Below are 16,751 nucleotides of genomic sequence, written 5' to 3'. Positions count from 1 at the left end.
TCATGATTTTAAACAATTTAAACAAACTCTTGACAGTTCAATCTATTTTGACATTTTGTTGACATTGGACCTAATGAAGTAGACGACCAACATTAATTGGTGGCCTTAAAACTCATAGGACAAGAATTCATACACTAATAGGCCAATCATATTCTTCAAAAATCAATAAAACAAGAAGGAAAAATGAAGAAATTAATAACACTGCATCAACGGTTGGCTTCAAAAAAAAAAACGGGAACCGTCAGAAAAAGTTCTGTCCGATTTTATTAAATTTTTATAGTTTGAAACGGCCTTTTAGAATTTAGGTTAAAAAACTGCACTTATGTGTTAGAAATACTACTGTCAAACAGACACAAATTGACATAAATTGACAAATTTCCAATTCACATTAAGTCAAATTTCATTTCCAGTACAGCCAACTGTAGGTACTTCTATGGATTATTAGAAGCACTTCGGATCTCAAGATAATCAATCTCAAAGATTACCCTGAACTTTATGTTCTGGAAAATCTTTAAGGATAATAATTATGTACCATATTGAAAATTCACGTAGATAAGTATCATATCAGTAATAACTTATCAACTTCTTCTATGTGCTTTCCCTTCAACCGATTCAATCACAAAATTGTTTATTAATTTAAAACATCAGTTATCAACTATATATTAGAAGATTACCAAAAGCTTGTAGACATTTAGCTGCTCAGATAAATTAAGCTCCATTATTAATAATTGTCTTTCGACCAAATCAATCTCTTCCTTTGAGAATCTTTTGCTTTTTCCTATAGAGCTTTCAATGTAGCAGAGAAATCTTATGAGTCATTAAATAAGCATATAAAAGAAAATCTTATAATTTTGAAGTTACTCAAACACGAACCGCTTCTAAGAAACGTACACATTTATTACTACACTAAGGACAACGTAACATTTTATCTGCCCCGCCCATTTCATTTTCTTAGTTACCAATCAAATAGGTTGTTAAGACGATCTGATTTACACAGTAAACATTTCTGACATTCGAATTGTCTTAATGACATTTTATTTTTTAGAACCTAAAACAATAATTGTGGACTTGACAGCAAAATTATAACCTTAACTTTTTTACGTGGCAAATGTGATGAAAAGTTGTACAGATTGAATCTGGCTTTGATTCTGATTGGTCAATTTTAGTGGGCGGAGCAGATAAAAAGTTATAACGGCAATACTATAGCTAAGAAAGTGGAAGCAAAAGTAGCCGATTTTGATATCAAAGGAGCTGTTAAATTATTGTCCTCGGATGACTTATTAGTTTCATTCAGTGAAGAATACAAATGAAAACTATGATGAGTCCTGAAAGGACATCTTGTGGTACTCCATTTTTTTATTCGGCTATTTGCAATACTCCAACCGGATATGTTTTGTTGGTTTATTTGACAGATATCTGACGTAACATGCCTCGTAACCCTCTACGCTCGTAACATTAATAGCGACAAAATTTTAGGTTATGAGAGTAAAAATTAACGATATAGTCTGTTCTAAAAATTAAATAACGGAAATGCCCGAAGTGTCCCTCTATTTAGCTCTAAGCATAAATTGCTTTCGACCAGATTCACCAGCATGTTTAATTTAATTTGCAAGGTCAAGGATGCGGCTAGCAGTGTCAAGCCGTCAACAACCGGCAGTTACTCCAGTTATACCATTTAAAAATGAAATACCCTATTAGGTACCATGGCGGCCAAAAAATTTTAGCCGTCAATCTGTCACTTCAAAAAAAAAAAATATGTAAGCCATACTTTATTGTCATTTTGATTACCGTCTCGATTATGATTGGTATTTTTTGAGTGATAAATTTCAAAACTCGAAATTATTTTGCCATTTTCTATTACACAGACGTTTACCTCAGGTTATCTATGTACGACTGCTCTAATTTTGTTCATTCATGTCTGATTTTTGGAATATTTGAGCTTTAAACAGTTTAAATTGATTATCAGAATAACAATATGCATGTCAAAATGACAAGAATCGAAAGTGGGGTTACGGTTCCTAAAGGTTTACTTACACTTTACATGAATGTCAAGATAGTGACGGCTAAAATTTTTTGGCCGCCATAGTACCAACTCAAACAGTCCTTCTTGATCACCCCATATATGAAAAGAAATATAATTTTTTAATAGATTTTCGAGAAATGTTAAATTAACGTAGGTATGTCGACGAAAAATAATTATGAATAAAATTAGAAGTATTCTACGTTTGTAGAATGGCGAGTAATAATTAATTAATTAATTAATTAACATTAATTAACATGTTTATTAACGGCAAATAATGCAATATCAGTTAACAGTGGAAGAACGATAACAAAATAACAAATAAACCAAACACAATAACACAAACAAAAACAATAACAAAAATAATGAATGTTGGACGTCAGTGTCATTTAAAATTTCGTCCTATTGTGTCAATATAAGTTTTTCCCTGTTTGTTAACAAAATATCAATAATTCATTGAATTATGAATTGTCAGTGTTTTTTTTGAAAACTGTAAAAAATCATGATTGCAATATCACATAAGAGAAAAGAGAACATAATTAATGTCCGACTGTATGGTTATTGAACGATAATGACACAGTTTTCTGATACGTTATTAGAGAAATAATCCCCTAGGGCATTATCTTCAAATCGGTATAGGACGATTGCGGCGGTATTACCTGAGTTGTTTTAAGCCGATGGTACGATTGCGCCGAGGCGACCCAAGTGGTTGTTAATGGGTACAACTGAACTGCGCACAAAATCCATTAGATCCTTAATCCGACACTCAAACTGCGCTCAAGAAATTTTTTCTACCTGGACTGACCTTTACAAACACCTGAACTGCGCTCAGTATCCAAAAGGATTAGAGAGATGGTGAAGTAACCATTGATTCAAATTCCTTTTCCCTCACAAATCAAATTATTTATTTCAATATTTTTACAAAATGTAAATGTTTATACTCGTATTATAATACATAACATAAAAAGTAATATATTTACCTATTACAAATTCGCAATACTACTAAATTTATACGAAATACATTTAACAAAATTATAACGTGATATTTCATGCCTATCTAACTGTATAATTTTTGATCGGATAAACTTCTGTTTTAACAATATTTCCCGTCGAATATATTTCTTTTCATTTCGCTTAATAGAATTAAGTTTTACATATGTGTCGGTTTGCATTTCCAACAATACTTTTAAAAATGAATGTATGTTTGGATATGGGCTTGAATTTTCTCTTTTAAATTTAGAATGGAAAGATTCGCATGTGTTTGTCGTCCTTAAAATGCTGCAACTGTTTTCCGCCCATATCTCTGGGGGAAATTTAGACTCACTGTCGATGTAATTGTCAACCAAATAATCAGCAAACTGGTCAATTTTCGAATTTTCTGGTTTTTCGCACATGAAATCTTCCGCGAAACAATCTCCCACTTCCGCCGGTGGAAGAAATGTCAGGCCGAATAAATGTTTTAGCCAGGTTCCAATAGGAGAGTGCTCGTTTTTATATTCTGAAGCTAGTCCCAGTTGCTGTATTTTACGCCACCTGTAATAAAAAATCATTTTAAGTTATGTATTATTTGCTTAACAAATAAAAAAGAAATATGAAATAATACGTACCATGATTGTGCAAGATGGAATCGGCATCCAATAATTTGAACTCCTTGCCAAACTTCTTCGACGCTTAAATGAATTGCCATTTCGAAATCAATTACAATAGTCTTCGGGTTTAGAATACAATGCATCAAATCACATTTTTCTTTTAATATATTAAATAGTCTTAAATATGTACTTTTTGATTTATTTTTCAATAAACAAAATACTACCGGCACATAAACCTCATTGCACAATGCATGTATGGTAAAAAGTTGCCCAAAGAATTTTGTGCAAAATTCGAATGTGCCGTCCATGTAAAGAGTGTCTTGTTGGCACATAAATTCGATATTGCTTTTACAAGAAAACACAACGATATTTTCTGATAGATTGTTACACAACAAGAACGGTTCTTCCTTACTTGTTTTTAAGTTCGCAGTATTTAAAAATATTTGTACCTCTTCAGCCGATCTTGGCAATTTTGGCACTAATTGTAATCGTACACGATTAATATTGTTTCTTATGTATCGAAAATCGGTGACAGATATAGTTTCTAATGCGTCTCTTTGATTATTTAATTCTTTCCGAATTAATTTCGCTGGTTTGGCAGAAATGTCTTCTTGGGCTTGTCTCTTTAAGGAGTTACTGACTTTTTGTCTTACCAATAATTCTTCTTCCAAATTGTGATTGTAAGTACCTTCTTTTCTCGAAAAAACTGAATTTAGAGTGTAAACTGTTGCTATGCAATTTTTGTTTGTACACCGCCACACTGTTTCTTCACTTGTTTTTAAAACTCTGTATTTTCTAAACTTGTATTTTTCAAAAATTAACAACAACTGTCCACGTTGACTTAACATAGTATCAAAATTTTCCATATTTACGCTTTTAGTAAAACTAAAATTCACAAATAACTTATATTTGTTACTTATACCTCACTTATTTATAATTTTTTCTCACCTTCTTACCACTCCTTCCAGCCCCCACTAAACAGTTTTTTGAAAATTGTTATTGGCCATCACCCTTCTCGGTTCTCCTATCTGCTCAATGGACAACTATTTGAAATAGATAGTTTTTGGAAATTCATAATGTTGTTAGAGCGGCCTGTCCAATTTGGTTTATGAATTGTTGGCGCATCTGCAGGTAGTTTGGTCCGTCAAGGGTGGGCACTACCCTGCAGGTAGCTTACCTGGCAAGATAAACTCTCAAACAGAGAGGACTTCTGTATTAACCACCGGACAGTTCGGTCCATTTTCATTGTTGTTGAATATATATTGTTAAAATTAAAACATTGAGTTTTAATCATCAGGTCCTTCGAACAATTACACAGAATTAAACAAATACCAGCACCTCATTACAGTCCTAGTCACGAACATGAATTATGATGCCGCCGACAAGTACCTACTTTCGATACGTTGGTGGGCCCTCAAAGAACAGGGAAAATCCCAACATTTGGCGTCTGTTTGTCGCTATCCTGTGGCAAAATCCACAGGAGGCAAGGTCGAACGAAACAAACAAAAAAAGTACCTGCATAAGTACTGAGCACAGTTCAGTTGAAGATTAAGCAACCCTTCTGATAACCTGACTACCTGTTCCTAATCTGTGCGCAGTTCAAGTGCCTCCGTTGTTAATACCTGGGCACAATTGCGCCGCACCCCTGATTCTGTAAGCCCCTCAATAAAATACATACAGGTAGTAGGTAATGGTGGGCCCCAACGATGTTTAAAAGCAATTATGAAAACCAAATACATAATATAAAAGATTCTCAACAAACCATTTATTTACAAAAAAATATATATATATACAACACCTTTTTCTGTGCTTCCACAATTACGGAATTTAAAATTTTCGGAAACTACAAGAATCTTGCCACGTTCACTAAGCATGTTCTCCATTCTAGCGTTTATTCCAGCGATCACTTGAATATTCTTGGACGAAACTAATGATTTTAGTAAAACGCTGTCCGAATATTCCCAACTACCCCTACTTTATTTGCAACCAGGTACAAGTACCTTCCTAATTACCCTTCCCGTTAAGGGATTAAATGTAGTACCGGCGCAATCGTACCTGTGGATTACAGGTAGTTTGAGAGACCCCGGATTATAGCAGGTCATACCGGCGCAATCGTCCCCTGCCCCTTCAAATAACAGGCTCTAGGGCGTTAAAAGGTCCTTGTTGCTTAGTTACGACCAAATTTTGACTGATTGGTATAAATTAATCAAATCATTGTCAATCCAAAAACGCACGAAACTAGTCGAACATTAAACGTTGAAGGCACCACGGGTGTTATAATAATGATATGCCCTCGGTCGGCGGCCTTCGGGTTTCACTCTGCCGACTTCGCGCGTTATCAACCTTATAATAGTTATAATATACCCTCGATATAGTCGAGATCGCGAGTCAGTTCCCCTACGTCATCATTAAAAGCATGACGTCATATTTCACTGCGTTTACACCTGCCGTTTAAAACCTATATACCTTAATAACTATAATGTCGGATAATATTTTATTGTAGGTTATGCCAGTTTCTTGTTTCACACTAGAGCACTTTCCATTGTGGCAAAGAATTAAAGAATGATACGAACGAAACGACCAAAACTTATTGCTTGCCACATGGCAATGCCACTTCACTTAGGTGAAACTAATTCAATATGCGATACCCTGATGTTAGCGTTATTTCTTTATTTAAATAATCGTTGGTTCACTTGTTGAAACAAAAAAATATTAGATATTATATTTACTAATTTTACTAATTACATTGAAATCTAGTCTTATTATACTTATTAATTTAATTTGTATTCGGTTCAGAAATAGATGGATAGCTAGGTAACCAGTTATACCACATAGTAAAACGTGACAACTGTACATATATAATTTAACTAATAATAATTAGCATTAAGTTAACCGATAAATTATTAGAAGGAAACTCGATTAGAGTGTACCTACTAGAAGAATAACTTATTCTTCATTACTTATTACGGAGTAAAAATTATAATATAATAATCATTACAATAAATTAAATGGTTTTGTTTACTTTATCTGACACGTTTGGTGTCATTGTAAAACCGAACACAAAACCATTTTAAGCCGACTTATAAACATACGAAACTTGCAACTGATATTGTGTAGTCACAAAATGCAGCCCTCACTTGCACCTTGCACTGCTGCTCTCTGCAACCCTAAAGTTACTAGATATCTAGGGACTTTAGATCACAAGAATGACATTTGCCTGCGCGGTCTATTCAAAATTCCCTCCCTCGGTCCACGCCCCGCCGGTGGCACCCACACTTTTTGCGCTGCGATTTTGCCAATACCAATTTCACCCCCCTGATTTAAAATTTAATTTTCAATGAAATGACATTGCTTCGTCAATACCAACCCAATTCCATTAATAAAATAAAAGTCACTAGATAAAAATTTTATATTTAAAAAAATTAAATTAATGAAGCCAAAGTAGAAAAAATAGCATGTTACACTCGTTGCACAAGACGTGTTGTCGAACTCGTTCCTTTGGAAGTCTCTCGTTCGACAATAGACTGTCTTGTGCAACTCGTATAACTCGTATAACATATACAGTTGGCTTCAAAAAAAACGGGAACTGAAATTTGACCTAATGTGAATTGGAAATTTAATTTGTCAATTTATGTCAATTTGTGTCTGTTTGACAGTAGTATTTCTGACAGCTCCCGTACCCCAACCGTACCTACTATTTATCTAGGGACTTTATGCAACCCTGATTATTAGCGCCACCTGCGCCCGCTTGCGTAAGTCCATCACTCCTGTCACTCTTCGACTCTTCCAGTGCCAACATTCCTAAAATGCCACTACCAAACCACAGATTTTAAAAGATGCCTAATAGGGGCGGTCCAAAACGCGATATACCAATTGGACCACCCCTTCCGCAAGGTGGATTTGCCCAGCTTGGACCCCCTCGAAGTCGCCTCCTTCTCCATCGGGGCCGGGGCTGGACCAGTGGCGGTTCAAGAAAATTTCGAAATCGCCAAACTCTATGACTCGCTCATTCTACAGTGGAGGAGTTTATGTAAATTTCTATTTATTTGAATTTTGACACTGTATGTCTCGCTATTGGCTTTTGCAGACTGCGCTTGCGGGACGACATACACTTACATGAACCTTACTCTGGTGGTACCCGAGTTCAAGATCTTGGCGCGGTACCAATTGGATGGGAAGATATTGCTGCTCCCGATCCGGGGTAGAGGGAGCGCAAGTGGCAGGACAGATGTGTTGCTTGCGAAAAATGTAAAAGGGGTGGGGTACTTCCCTTTGGAAACGGTTAACAGGGGCGGGGTCAGATACTTAAGTGTTAAATCGGGAACCAAGTGTGGACTTGATGACCCTCAATTTTGAAAATCTTTTTGACGGGAACAAGGAACTGAGCGACTCTTTGAACCGAGTCATGAACCCATGAACGATAATTGGCAGATTATTTTTGATGACATCAAAAGCGGATACGGAAGTTTTTTTGAAGACATCACATCTGACCAATACGATTTTGGCAAAAGTACCACTCGGGGAGCTTGTAGACAATGTTAAATAATCAACAGGCAACAAAAATATATTTTTATTTCAAGTAAAATTACAATAATAATAATGATCAAGTTCAACAGACTACTTATTGAATAGTCAGGTAAAAATGAGGTAAAAATGTATTTGTTTTGTTCTAACCGAGTAAGAAGTCATGAAAATGGGACTAAAACCCTTTAAAAGAATATCTAAAACTAAAATCCATAATAAGTTATTATATTTTTGTTGTACAGCCTGTATATATTTTAAATAAAATAAACATATCTCCAATCCCTTCATCCTTGAAGCTAATGTTGAGTGTATTTGTTAGAAAAGCACTGTGTAATAAATCAATATATTTCTCCAACTGGTTTGATAGTCAACTCGTGTACCTAAAAGAAGAAAAAAAAATGGAAGTCAAAAACTGTCAAATTTATCTTCACCTGGACATGTTCTGGAGTACTCAGCACGTAGATGACTCCATCGGCGATGTCTTCAGGACTCATCACTGGAAATGTATCGACCACTGCTCTTTTTTCAGGATCCATTTCCTTCAGAGTTGTCATTTCAGTTGCCACAAGTCCAGGGCTGACACTCTTAAAAAAGAATCATATCGTAAGTGAGACAGAATTTTGAGTCTAAATAATTTTAAATAGTCTTATAAAGAACTCGGGCAGTGAAATAGTTGTAAAAGCTCCATCAAATTATTTTGTAAGACCAGGACGAGAAAGTAATTATTGGTAAATTCTTGTTAAGTTGGCATGGGTTTGACGTGCAAAAGCAGCAAAGTCTGGAGTAAAATTTGAATCATTCTTGAAGAATTGTGGTTTAAATGTGTGAATTAAACACCTGAGTACTACCGTGTGAACAACAATTACTGATTAAGTTGGCAATAAATTCTGGTAACTTTTATGTCATGTTCCAACGAGAAAACCATTTTATTAATAAAAGAATACAAAAACCAAGACGTTTAAATTTGAAATGTATATCAGCTGTCAATAGTGTCAATAAAACAAACCGAAATAGGTACAATTTAGTCTTGAAAATTTCATGTAAAATTTTTATATTTTGTGTTTCGTTTGGCAAAAACCGAATAGTTGGCATTGCACCGAGCACCGTGTGGCACCATTGCTTTTGACGTAACAAAATCAACAAGCAGTTTGGAGTTAATTTTGAATTGTTTGTTGTTGCAAAATTGTGGTTCAAATGAGTGAATTTAACACGTGAGTACCATTTTCAATAGCTTTAGCTACATAATTGCAATGTATTGTAGTGACCCAGCTTAAAATTTAAACGTAAAATTTCCGGTACCGCCACAACAGCGCGCCAAATGTGAAGGTACTAGCGGCTAGACTAGGAACTACGAGCGGAAATATAGCGGGGGTTGAAGCTCGCTCGCGCGGGTGGTTGAAGGGGGTAGGTCACTTTTGTTTGGTTTTTCGAAACGAACAGACCTTGCGAAGAGCGATCCAATATTCCAAAAATCTGTAAGTTACATCTGAACCGATTACACTACCGTTCCAAGTAGATATTTTGTGTCCCCGTGAAGAATTCAACGTTTTTAATTCACCTGGGTAATTTATCCCACTTTCGTTGCCTTTTTTTGTGGTTTGTTTTGGGACCAGGACCACGTGGTAAGGGTATGTTGTAGATTTTATTTTGTTGCATGCTGTGGCTTTAAGAAGCGCCCATTTGTTAATTTTAAGCGTTATCTTTCTTCCGGGAGGTTCATTTTTTTAACAATCTGGTAATTTCGCAAATTCGGAGCCGTCGTCCGAACCGCGTGCGTCCATTTTGTTTTTTTTTCTTCACTAACATTTTCTAACGGCACTCGACCCGCCATTTTCTTTTTGTTTAACATTACCAGCGATTATTGTATTCGTGATTTATGTTGTTTACTGATACTTGTGCCATTTAAAGTGGTTCTATTTTATCGTTATTTAACTTCACGTTTTGTTCTCTTTTATTTCCTCATTGTTAAATGTTGCGGTTTGTTTTTGCTTATGTTATCCTTGTTTAATGTTGCGTTATGTTTTGTTTATTTCATCATTGTTTAATGTTGCGCTTTGTTGTGTTGAATTTTCGCATCGTTTATGTTACGCGTTGTTCGATTGAATTAAACTCTGGTTTTCTTTATGTTGTTGTTAAGCACCGCTAGATTTCGGAAGAGTTAAAGTAAAATGTTGTAAGTGCGCCACTATGGGGGTTAGGTTTCAATCAGGAAGTCGTGGGGTTGTCTAGTAAATTTCTGGGGAGGCCACGGTTAAGTTACGGCCGTTAGCGGCGGCGGACCTAAGTCCTGCTCGATGCGGCTCTGGGATGCTGACGTGAAACCTCCGTCGCGGTTCTAGAGATCTTAGGTTTTTGTCGGTAAACGGTTGGTTGGGGAAGGTGGAGCAAGCTCTGCTCGAAGCGGCTTGGGAAGCTCATCGTACAACCCCGAGGAGCTCTGTCACTATTTCTTGGTCGGTGAAATAGCCCGACGTTCATTACTAACCTGAGTATCTAGAAACGTCGCTGGTCTCAAGCCGATTTAGATTATTCTTCTGAGTCCCCTGGCGGCCGAAAGTTTGTTACCTCCAGCTCACGGTAGAGAATAATATAGGTAAGACGACGAAGCGTGTCCAGCGCTGAGATTTTGTCCCTCGAACGCTAGACATGTGCGAGTGAGAGATCAATATAAAGGATGGAAAAGGTAGTGCTTAGCCCGATGCATGTATACGAAGAACTGCTATTATTTTTTGCATTTTTTGCCTGACAATTTACAAATTTGCCGTAAAATAACGGGTAGGCATTTAAAACCATCTAGTTTACATAAAATACGAGTCAAATTAGCTACACAAGTAAGGTTACAGTAAAGTTTGCATTAAAAAATCTGAAGGATTGTCTAGATATTTAGTAATGCAGTTGCGGATGGATTAAAATATTATAAGGATAAGGATGATTATTTAAAACATTGAGATGTAACAATATTATTTACAAAAAAATAAATGATTTATTCGATGCTTTAAAGTAAACCGCCGTCACCCTGCAGAAGCTATCAGAGTTAATAGCAAGGAACTTGAGGTATACCTAAGTGTACGTCGAATAAATGAGAATATTTCCAGATATTGAATTCAAATTTGAATTACTTAGATAAATGAGAAAAAATGGTCGTAGATGGACAAATTACTAAAAATCAATTTCTAACAAAAAGTACCACGGAAGGTTTCCGCGTTACAATTTTATCCACTATTGAATTAAGTCAACTCACAACTTATTGTGGATTTCAGTGCGTACTAGGCAATAAGTTTAATCAGGATCCGATCGAGGTAATCTAAGGAATTATTTAAATACATAACTACATATATAAAAGAAATTTCGCTTATCTGATGGGTATTGTACACACACAGAGATTGTGCATTTCTTTTTTTAGAACCATTACTGGCATATATTTTTTTTACTTTTCAAAAAGTATTTCCGATTTAACATTTATTTTAGAGATTTTTTGGCACTTGTACCTCAAGCTGGAGGGGCCAACGATCATCCGACGTTTACAAGTTTTTTCCAGTTGTACAGCATGTTGTCAACTTAAAATTTATTAAAGTCATCACAGTTCGGCAACTGTTTAGTATTAGATTCCGATACGAAGAAAAGTCAAATCAAAAAATCAATGAGAGAAAATTCGGGAAAAAATAGATTTGCTTATTGAAAAAACTGATACAGATAAGGAAAATGAACAATTTGATAATGATATGATTTTTCATAGTCTTGATCAAGACACCGTAGATTGTATAATCTATTAACATACGTTCTCTCTGTTGATGCATTTGACCAAACAATAAACGAGATTTTCTCTAAAAATATAGTATGCACTTGAATTTTCCTGTCAAATGCATCAACAAGAAATTATGTCAAAACTAATTTATTATTTTTTTGTGATAAGAATAAATAGTTATTTGTACTAGTTATGAAAGTCATACCTACTTCTTTTATGAATTTCCAGTTTAATCAAGCAAATGAGTGAAAAAAAGAGACTTTCATAACGTGTTATACACACTATTTTTTGGAAATTGTTAAGTTGAGAAATTTGGCCTAAAAGGATTTATGAAAAATTAAAAAAAAAAGTAGGTGTGCTTTGCCAATCATCTCCAAGGAGATGGAAAAAAATGATGCAAAAAGGACTACTTTTATTACAATTTTTCTTTTAAAAAAAGTGGAACTTTCATTACGATTTTTTGTTTAGAAAAGTGCTACTTTCATTACTATAATTATGCAAAAAATAATATACAAAATTGATTTCAAAAACACAAAAAAATAGTCATTAAAAAAAAGAAAGAGTCAAGACTTTGTCAAGCGCAATAAATATTTAATATTTTTATAATCTCATTTTCATTTGATTTTGTTCTCTAACCTTTACTCCCAAAAACTGATGCAAAGGAAAACTGAAATAAGAGATTCAATAACAATGAATAGTTAATATGCGAGGTACCTACCATTAGTTAATACAGTATTTTTGAAATACGTTTGCCGTATTTACGTTAAACGTTAAAAGGTTTACCTATTGCCTAGATACATCACTATTTTACGTCATCTTATTGGTTTATAATGTCGTTTACCGTTATGGTACTACCAGCAAACCTATTCTAGAACTATCTAATCCTTGTTTGGGTTTTTATATTAATTTACACGCCGAAATTAGTGAGCCGCTGCAGCACTACCTTCTCCGTCTCTTTCTAACATGATCGTCTACCACTCGAGAGTCACGGCTTGGCGCTTCGTCGTTTTACCTTATATTATTCTCTACCGTGCTCCAGCTCTAAGCTCCCGTTGGCGTACCTTGACCGCGTAGTTCCAAATTAAACATTGTTTGTCATTAATCGAATTGTAAAATATGAGTAATACCTGGGATACGGTTTTTTCTGTTATTTTAAATATTGTTGCATTCATCTTGTCGTTTATCTTTGTGATGTACTCAACTAGTTAATTTCTTGTACTTCGTTAACCTTAATTTCTGTCTTTTGTATTCGTTTCAATTTCTTTTTCATCAAAGTTATTACAGGCATTTTTAATAAAAGGTATTTTGCGTCCCTCACATGTGTGTTTTATTTGCGGCACTCTTCCAACTGGAACCCTCACCGTTTGCATTCCGAACCTTTTCCGCCAAAAGAAAATCACAACGTAGGACTCCTCCGATTCGATGACGATCACGACCACATTTGTTACCGTTTTGCGCAGGTTCAAATATTTGGCGGAAAAAGTAATGTATACAAATCATTACAGTATCTGTAATTGAGAAGCTAAGTTTGGCGTTTCGTTTGTCCAAAATCGAACTGTCGGCTTTTCCTTACATCTTTCATCTTACATTTCATTACATTACGGCCACGGCCTCCTAGATATGACAAGAGACAAGTCTCTTATCCGGCCCTGCGCGTCAGCAAAATGTTTGTGATTTCGAAATGACATTTAACGGGAGTACCTAAGCTCCCTCTTTTGAATCGAAGTAAAAAGCAGAAAAATGTGTAATATTGGTTGCATACTTTTTTTAACTCAAATCAAGCATTAAACCCTTGGTAATCGTTGCAGTACCTCTTTTATTAAATTTTACAGTGTGTAGTTTTCGTTGTTCTTGTTTTCTAATTGCATAAATGGCAAAAAAAAATGTTGTTAAAAAAATTAATGCTAGTAGGCAACCAATCGTGCACCGTACCGCAGCGCACTCTTCAAAACAAAAATAATCCCTTGAATTACGAATGCGCGCGGCCGGATAGACTAAAAGTCTATCGTTATATCTAGGAGGCCGTGATTACGGCGCACTACATGCCCTACTACATGTGGTAGGTGGCATCACTGTCTCTTATCTATGCTGCGAACTACGATTTGACATGTGACAAAATAAACAAAGCCCGAGAAAATTAAATCTGAATTATTGTTGTTGAATTGCGATTGAAAAGTGTAATTTCAACACATAAGCGTTACCTACTTGTCAATGACTTCTTGCAGTTCGTTGTGAATTTGCACGGACATGCTAAATTTAGTTTCGTCGTGCCGAAAATCGAAGAGTAGGCGTTGTTTACATGTCAACACCTCATTTTTCACGTCATCACTGACAGCTAAAGTGAGGTTAATTTTTCTGTTTTTTACTCACCGTGACCTTGATCTTCGACCCCAAGAAGTTCAACTCCTGTCTGAGCGTCTCGGTGAGAGCCGTGACCCCGTGCTTGGACGCCGGATAGATATTAAACCCCGGAAAATTGGGCACTCGATGCCCGCACAGACTGTTTATGTGCACGATGTGGCCCTTGACGTCATGCTTCTTCATGCTTTTGATGGCTTCGCGTGTGGCGACGCACAGCCCCAACACGTTCACGTCGAGGGTGGCGCGCCACGCGTCGTAATCCCCGTCCACGAGCGTCGTGTCTTTGGCCACTCCGGCGTTGTTGATCAGGATGTGGACGGGGCCGAGGGTGTCCTCGATCCAGGTGAAGGCTTCCACGATTTGGTCTTGTTGGGATACGTCGGCCTTGTAGGGGTAGAGCTTGCCGGGCTGGTCGGAGAGGTCTTGGGAGCGCTGTTCGACGAGTTCGACGCGCCGAGCGATGCCAACCACCTGGAAAAGAGTCGAAGGAGTGGAGAGATTTAGTTTCGGGGTTGGATTACTTTGAGGCCGTTGGAGACGAGCTGGTCGGCGATGGCGGCGCCGATCCCGGTGCTCGCTCCCGTCACGACGGCCACTTTGCCCACCCAGCGATCCATCGAGATCACCATGGCTGCGGTGATGGAGAGATACTAAGATACTGATGGTCGAATAGCGGACTACAGCGGTCGCGACGATTATTTACGGTTTATTGAACTCTAGGTCAGGATAGCTAGTGGTGCAGAAATTGGGACAATCAAAAAACTCGCAAGGTTGCAACCTTCACACGTTACCAGAATTTACCATTTTATTCATTGTTTAAATCACAATTTAACTATACAAGAACAAAGCTTATGGAGTGATTTGGTGAAGAGAATTTTTTTCTAGTACCGTTACCATAATGGTACCGGATGACTCAGTTGTTAACATCACATCTTTTGCTACTAGAGTACTCTCATTGGTGTGACGGTTAGTTCTTTCACCTGCAAGAATTTCGACAGAAATTGCTGTAAACCTTGTGGTAAATGTCTTTGTTTACTTGAACGTCTTCTGGAGTCGACAATGCGTAGACGACAGCATCGGCGACATCTTCAGCTTGCAGAATCGGTAGTCCTCCATAGGCAGCAGCCTTCGCAGGATCAGGATTCCCAGTAGTCAGCTCGCTCCTCACAAGTCCAGGGCTAACACTCTAACAGAATTTGAGAATTTTTGGGGAAAATATTATTATTATTTTCTTTACCGTGACCTTGATTCTCGACCCGATCGAAGTCAGCTCCTCCTCCAGACTCTCCCCCAGCGCCGTGACGGCGAACTTCGTGGCCGAGTAGATGTTGAGGCCCACGAAGTTGGGCACCTTGTGTCCGTAGATGCTGTTGATGTGGACGATGTGTCCGTTGACGGAGCTACGCCTCATGCTCTTGATGGCCTCTCTCGTGGCCACGCACAGCGTCAAGACGTTGAGGTCGAGGACGCTCTTCCACATGGCGCCGTCGCCGTCGTACAGCGTCGTGTCCTTGGAGCAGCCGGCGTTGTTGACCAGGATGTGGACGGGTCCGATGTTCTCGTCGATCCAGTTGAACGCTTCCACGACTTCCTCCTCGTTGGCGAGGTCGGCTTTGTAGGCGTGGAGTTTGCCAGTCTTGTCGGAGAGCTCTAGGGAGCGTTGTTCGATCAAGTCGGTCCTTCTGGCGATGCCGACCACCACGAGACCGTTGGAGACGAGCTGGTCGGCGATGGCGGCGCCGATTCCGGCGCTGGCGCCTGTCACGACGGCCACTTTGCCCACCCAGCGGTCCAGAGATAGCACCATCGTTTTGGAAGGTCGGGAATGGACTGACTGTGGTAATGGTAGATGATTGAATAATTGATGATTGAAAAGAATCAATCTGTTGTATTATTCAGATAATTATAGGTACGGTCAGGGTTGGTGTTTTTTCTTTATCGATTTTGTTTTGTTTATTTAACAGTAATAATCAATGCAAATACAGAAAAAATTCAAGATTGATTGTATTTTTGTGTAATTATGATTAATCTTCTTCACGATCCTAAAACCTAACAAGTGTCAATCAATCTTCTTCTAAGCGCCGCGTCCATGGGCTTACTTATAGGAGCTAACAAACGCAGCGAGAAATCACATTCCTTTTATTCCGTCACTCTTCGCCCACGACGTAACCTTCTGCGACTTCCCCGAGCTTGCGGTCAGTCTTACCGACGACTACAACGCCCCTCACTTGGGGATGCTCGATAACTACGATACCTACGGCGTCGTTGTAGTAGTCGATGTCTTCGGTGCGGAAGAATCCTTCTGCATAGAAAGCTTCGTGTTTTTTCGGAGTTGGCGACACAGATCTCTCCGTGGTGGAGGGGCTGGAGGGCGACGCTCGTCTCGAGGTTCACCACTTGGACGCGGTGGCCACAAATCACTGTTCCGTAGTTTCCGTTTTTGCTGTTGGCGGTGAAGGTCGCAAGTCTGCTCTCTGTCAAGCCGTTCATCACGTGCAGCTCGTCCAAGTTC

The 16,751-nt window shown here is 37.7% G+C and overlaps 2 protein-coding genes and 2 long non-coding RNA genes across 4 annotated transcripts; 1 reads left to right on the top strand and 3 right to left on the bottom strand.

The window, feature by feature from the left end:
• Positions 1-2,820: 2,820 nt before the first annotated feature.
• Positions 2,821-5,938, bottom strand: LOC138129879 (uncharacterized). Its single transcript, XR_011159417.1, has 3 exons — positions 4,558-5,938; positions 3,628-4,494; positions 2,821-3,553 (listed from the first exon to the last, which is right to left on the bottom strand). It is a non-coding gene; the product is annotated as an uncharacterized lncRNA (long non-coding RNA).
• A 1,236-nt stretch (positions 5,939-7,174) lies between these two features.
• LOC138129907 (uncharacterized) lies at positions 7,175-8,420 on the top strand. Its single transcript, XR_011159420.1, has 2 exons — positions 7,175-7,639; positions 7,697-8,420. It is a non-coding gene; the product is annotated as an uncharacterized lncRNA (long non-coding RNA).
• On the bottom strand, positions 8,165-14,919 carry LOC138129903 (farnesol dehydrogenase-like). The gene is made up of 4 exons (XM_069046229.1): positions 14,761-14,919; positions 14,249-14,710; positions 8,565-8,717; positions 8,165-8,513 (listed from the first exon to the last, which is right to left on the bottom strand). Exons 1-4 carry the CDS (start codon positions 14,866-14,868, stop codon positions 8,472-8,474), a joined length of 765 nt encoding a protein of 254 aa, XP_068902330.1. The 5' UTR covers positions 14,869-14,919; the 3' UTR covers positions 8,165-8,471.
• Positions 14,920-15,026: 107 nt separating this feature from the next.
• On the bottom strand, positions 15,027-16,174 carry LOC138129904 (farnesol dehydrogenase-like). The gene is made up of 3 exons (XM_069046230.1): positions 15,477-16,174; positions 15,276-15,425; positions 15,027-15,219 (listed from the first exon to the last, which is right to left on the bottom strand). The coding sequence occupies exons 1-3, from the start codon at positions 16,044-16,046 to the stop codon at positions 15,181-15,183; spliced, it is 759 nt and encodes a 252-aa protein (XP_068902331.1). The 5' UTR covers positions 16,047-16,174; the 3' UTR covers positions 15,027-15,180.
• Positions 16,175-16,751: the final 577 nt, after the last annotated feature.

Source organism: Tenebrio molitor, chromosome 4 (assembly GCF_963966145.1).
Source record: "Tenebrio molitor chromosome 4, icTenMoli1.1, whole genome shotgun sequence".
Classification (NCBI taxonomy): domain Eukaryota; kingdom Metazoa; phylum Arthropoda; class Insecta; order Coleoptera; family Tenebrionidae; genus Tenebrio; species Tenebrio molitor.
This window is presented reverse-complemented; position numbering and strand designations above follow the sequence as displayed.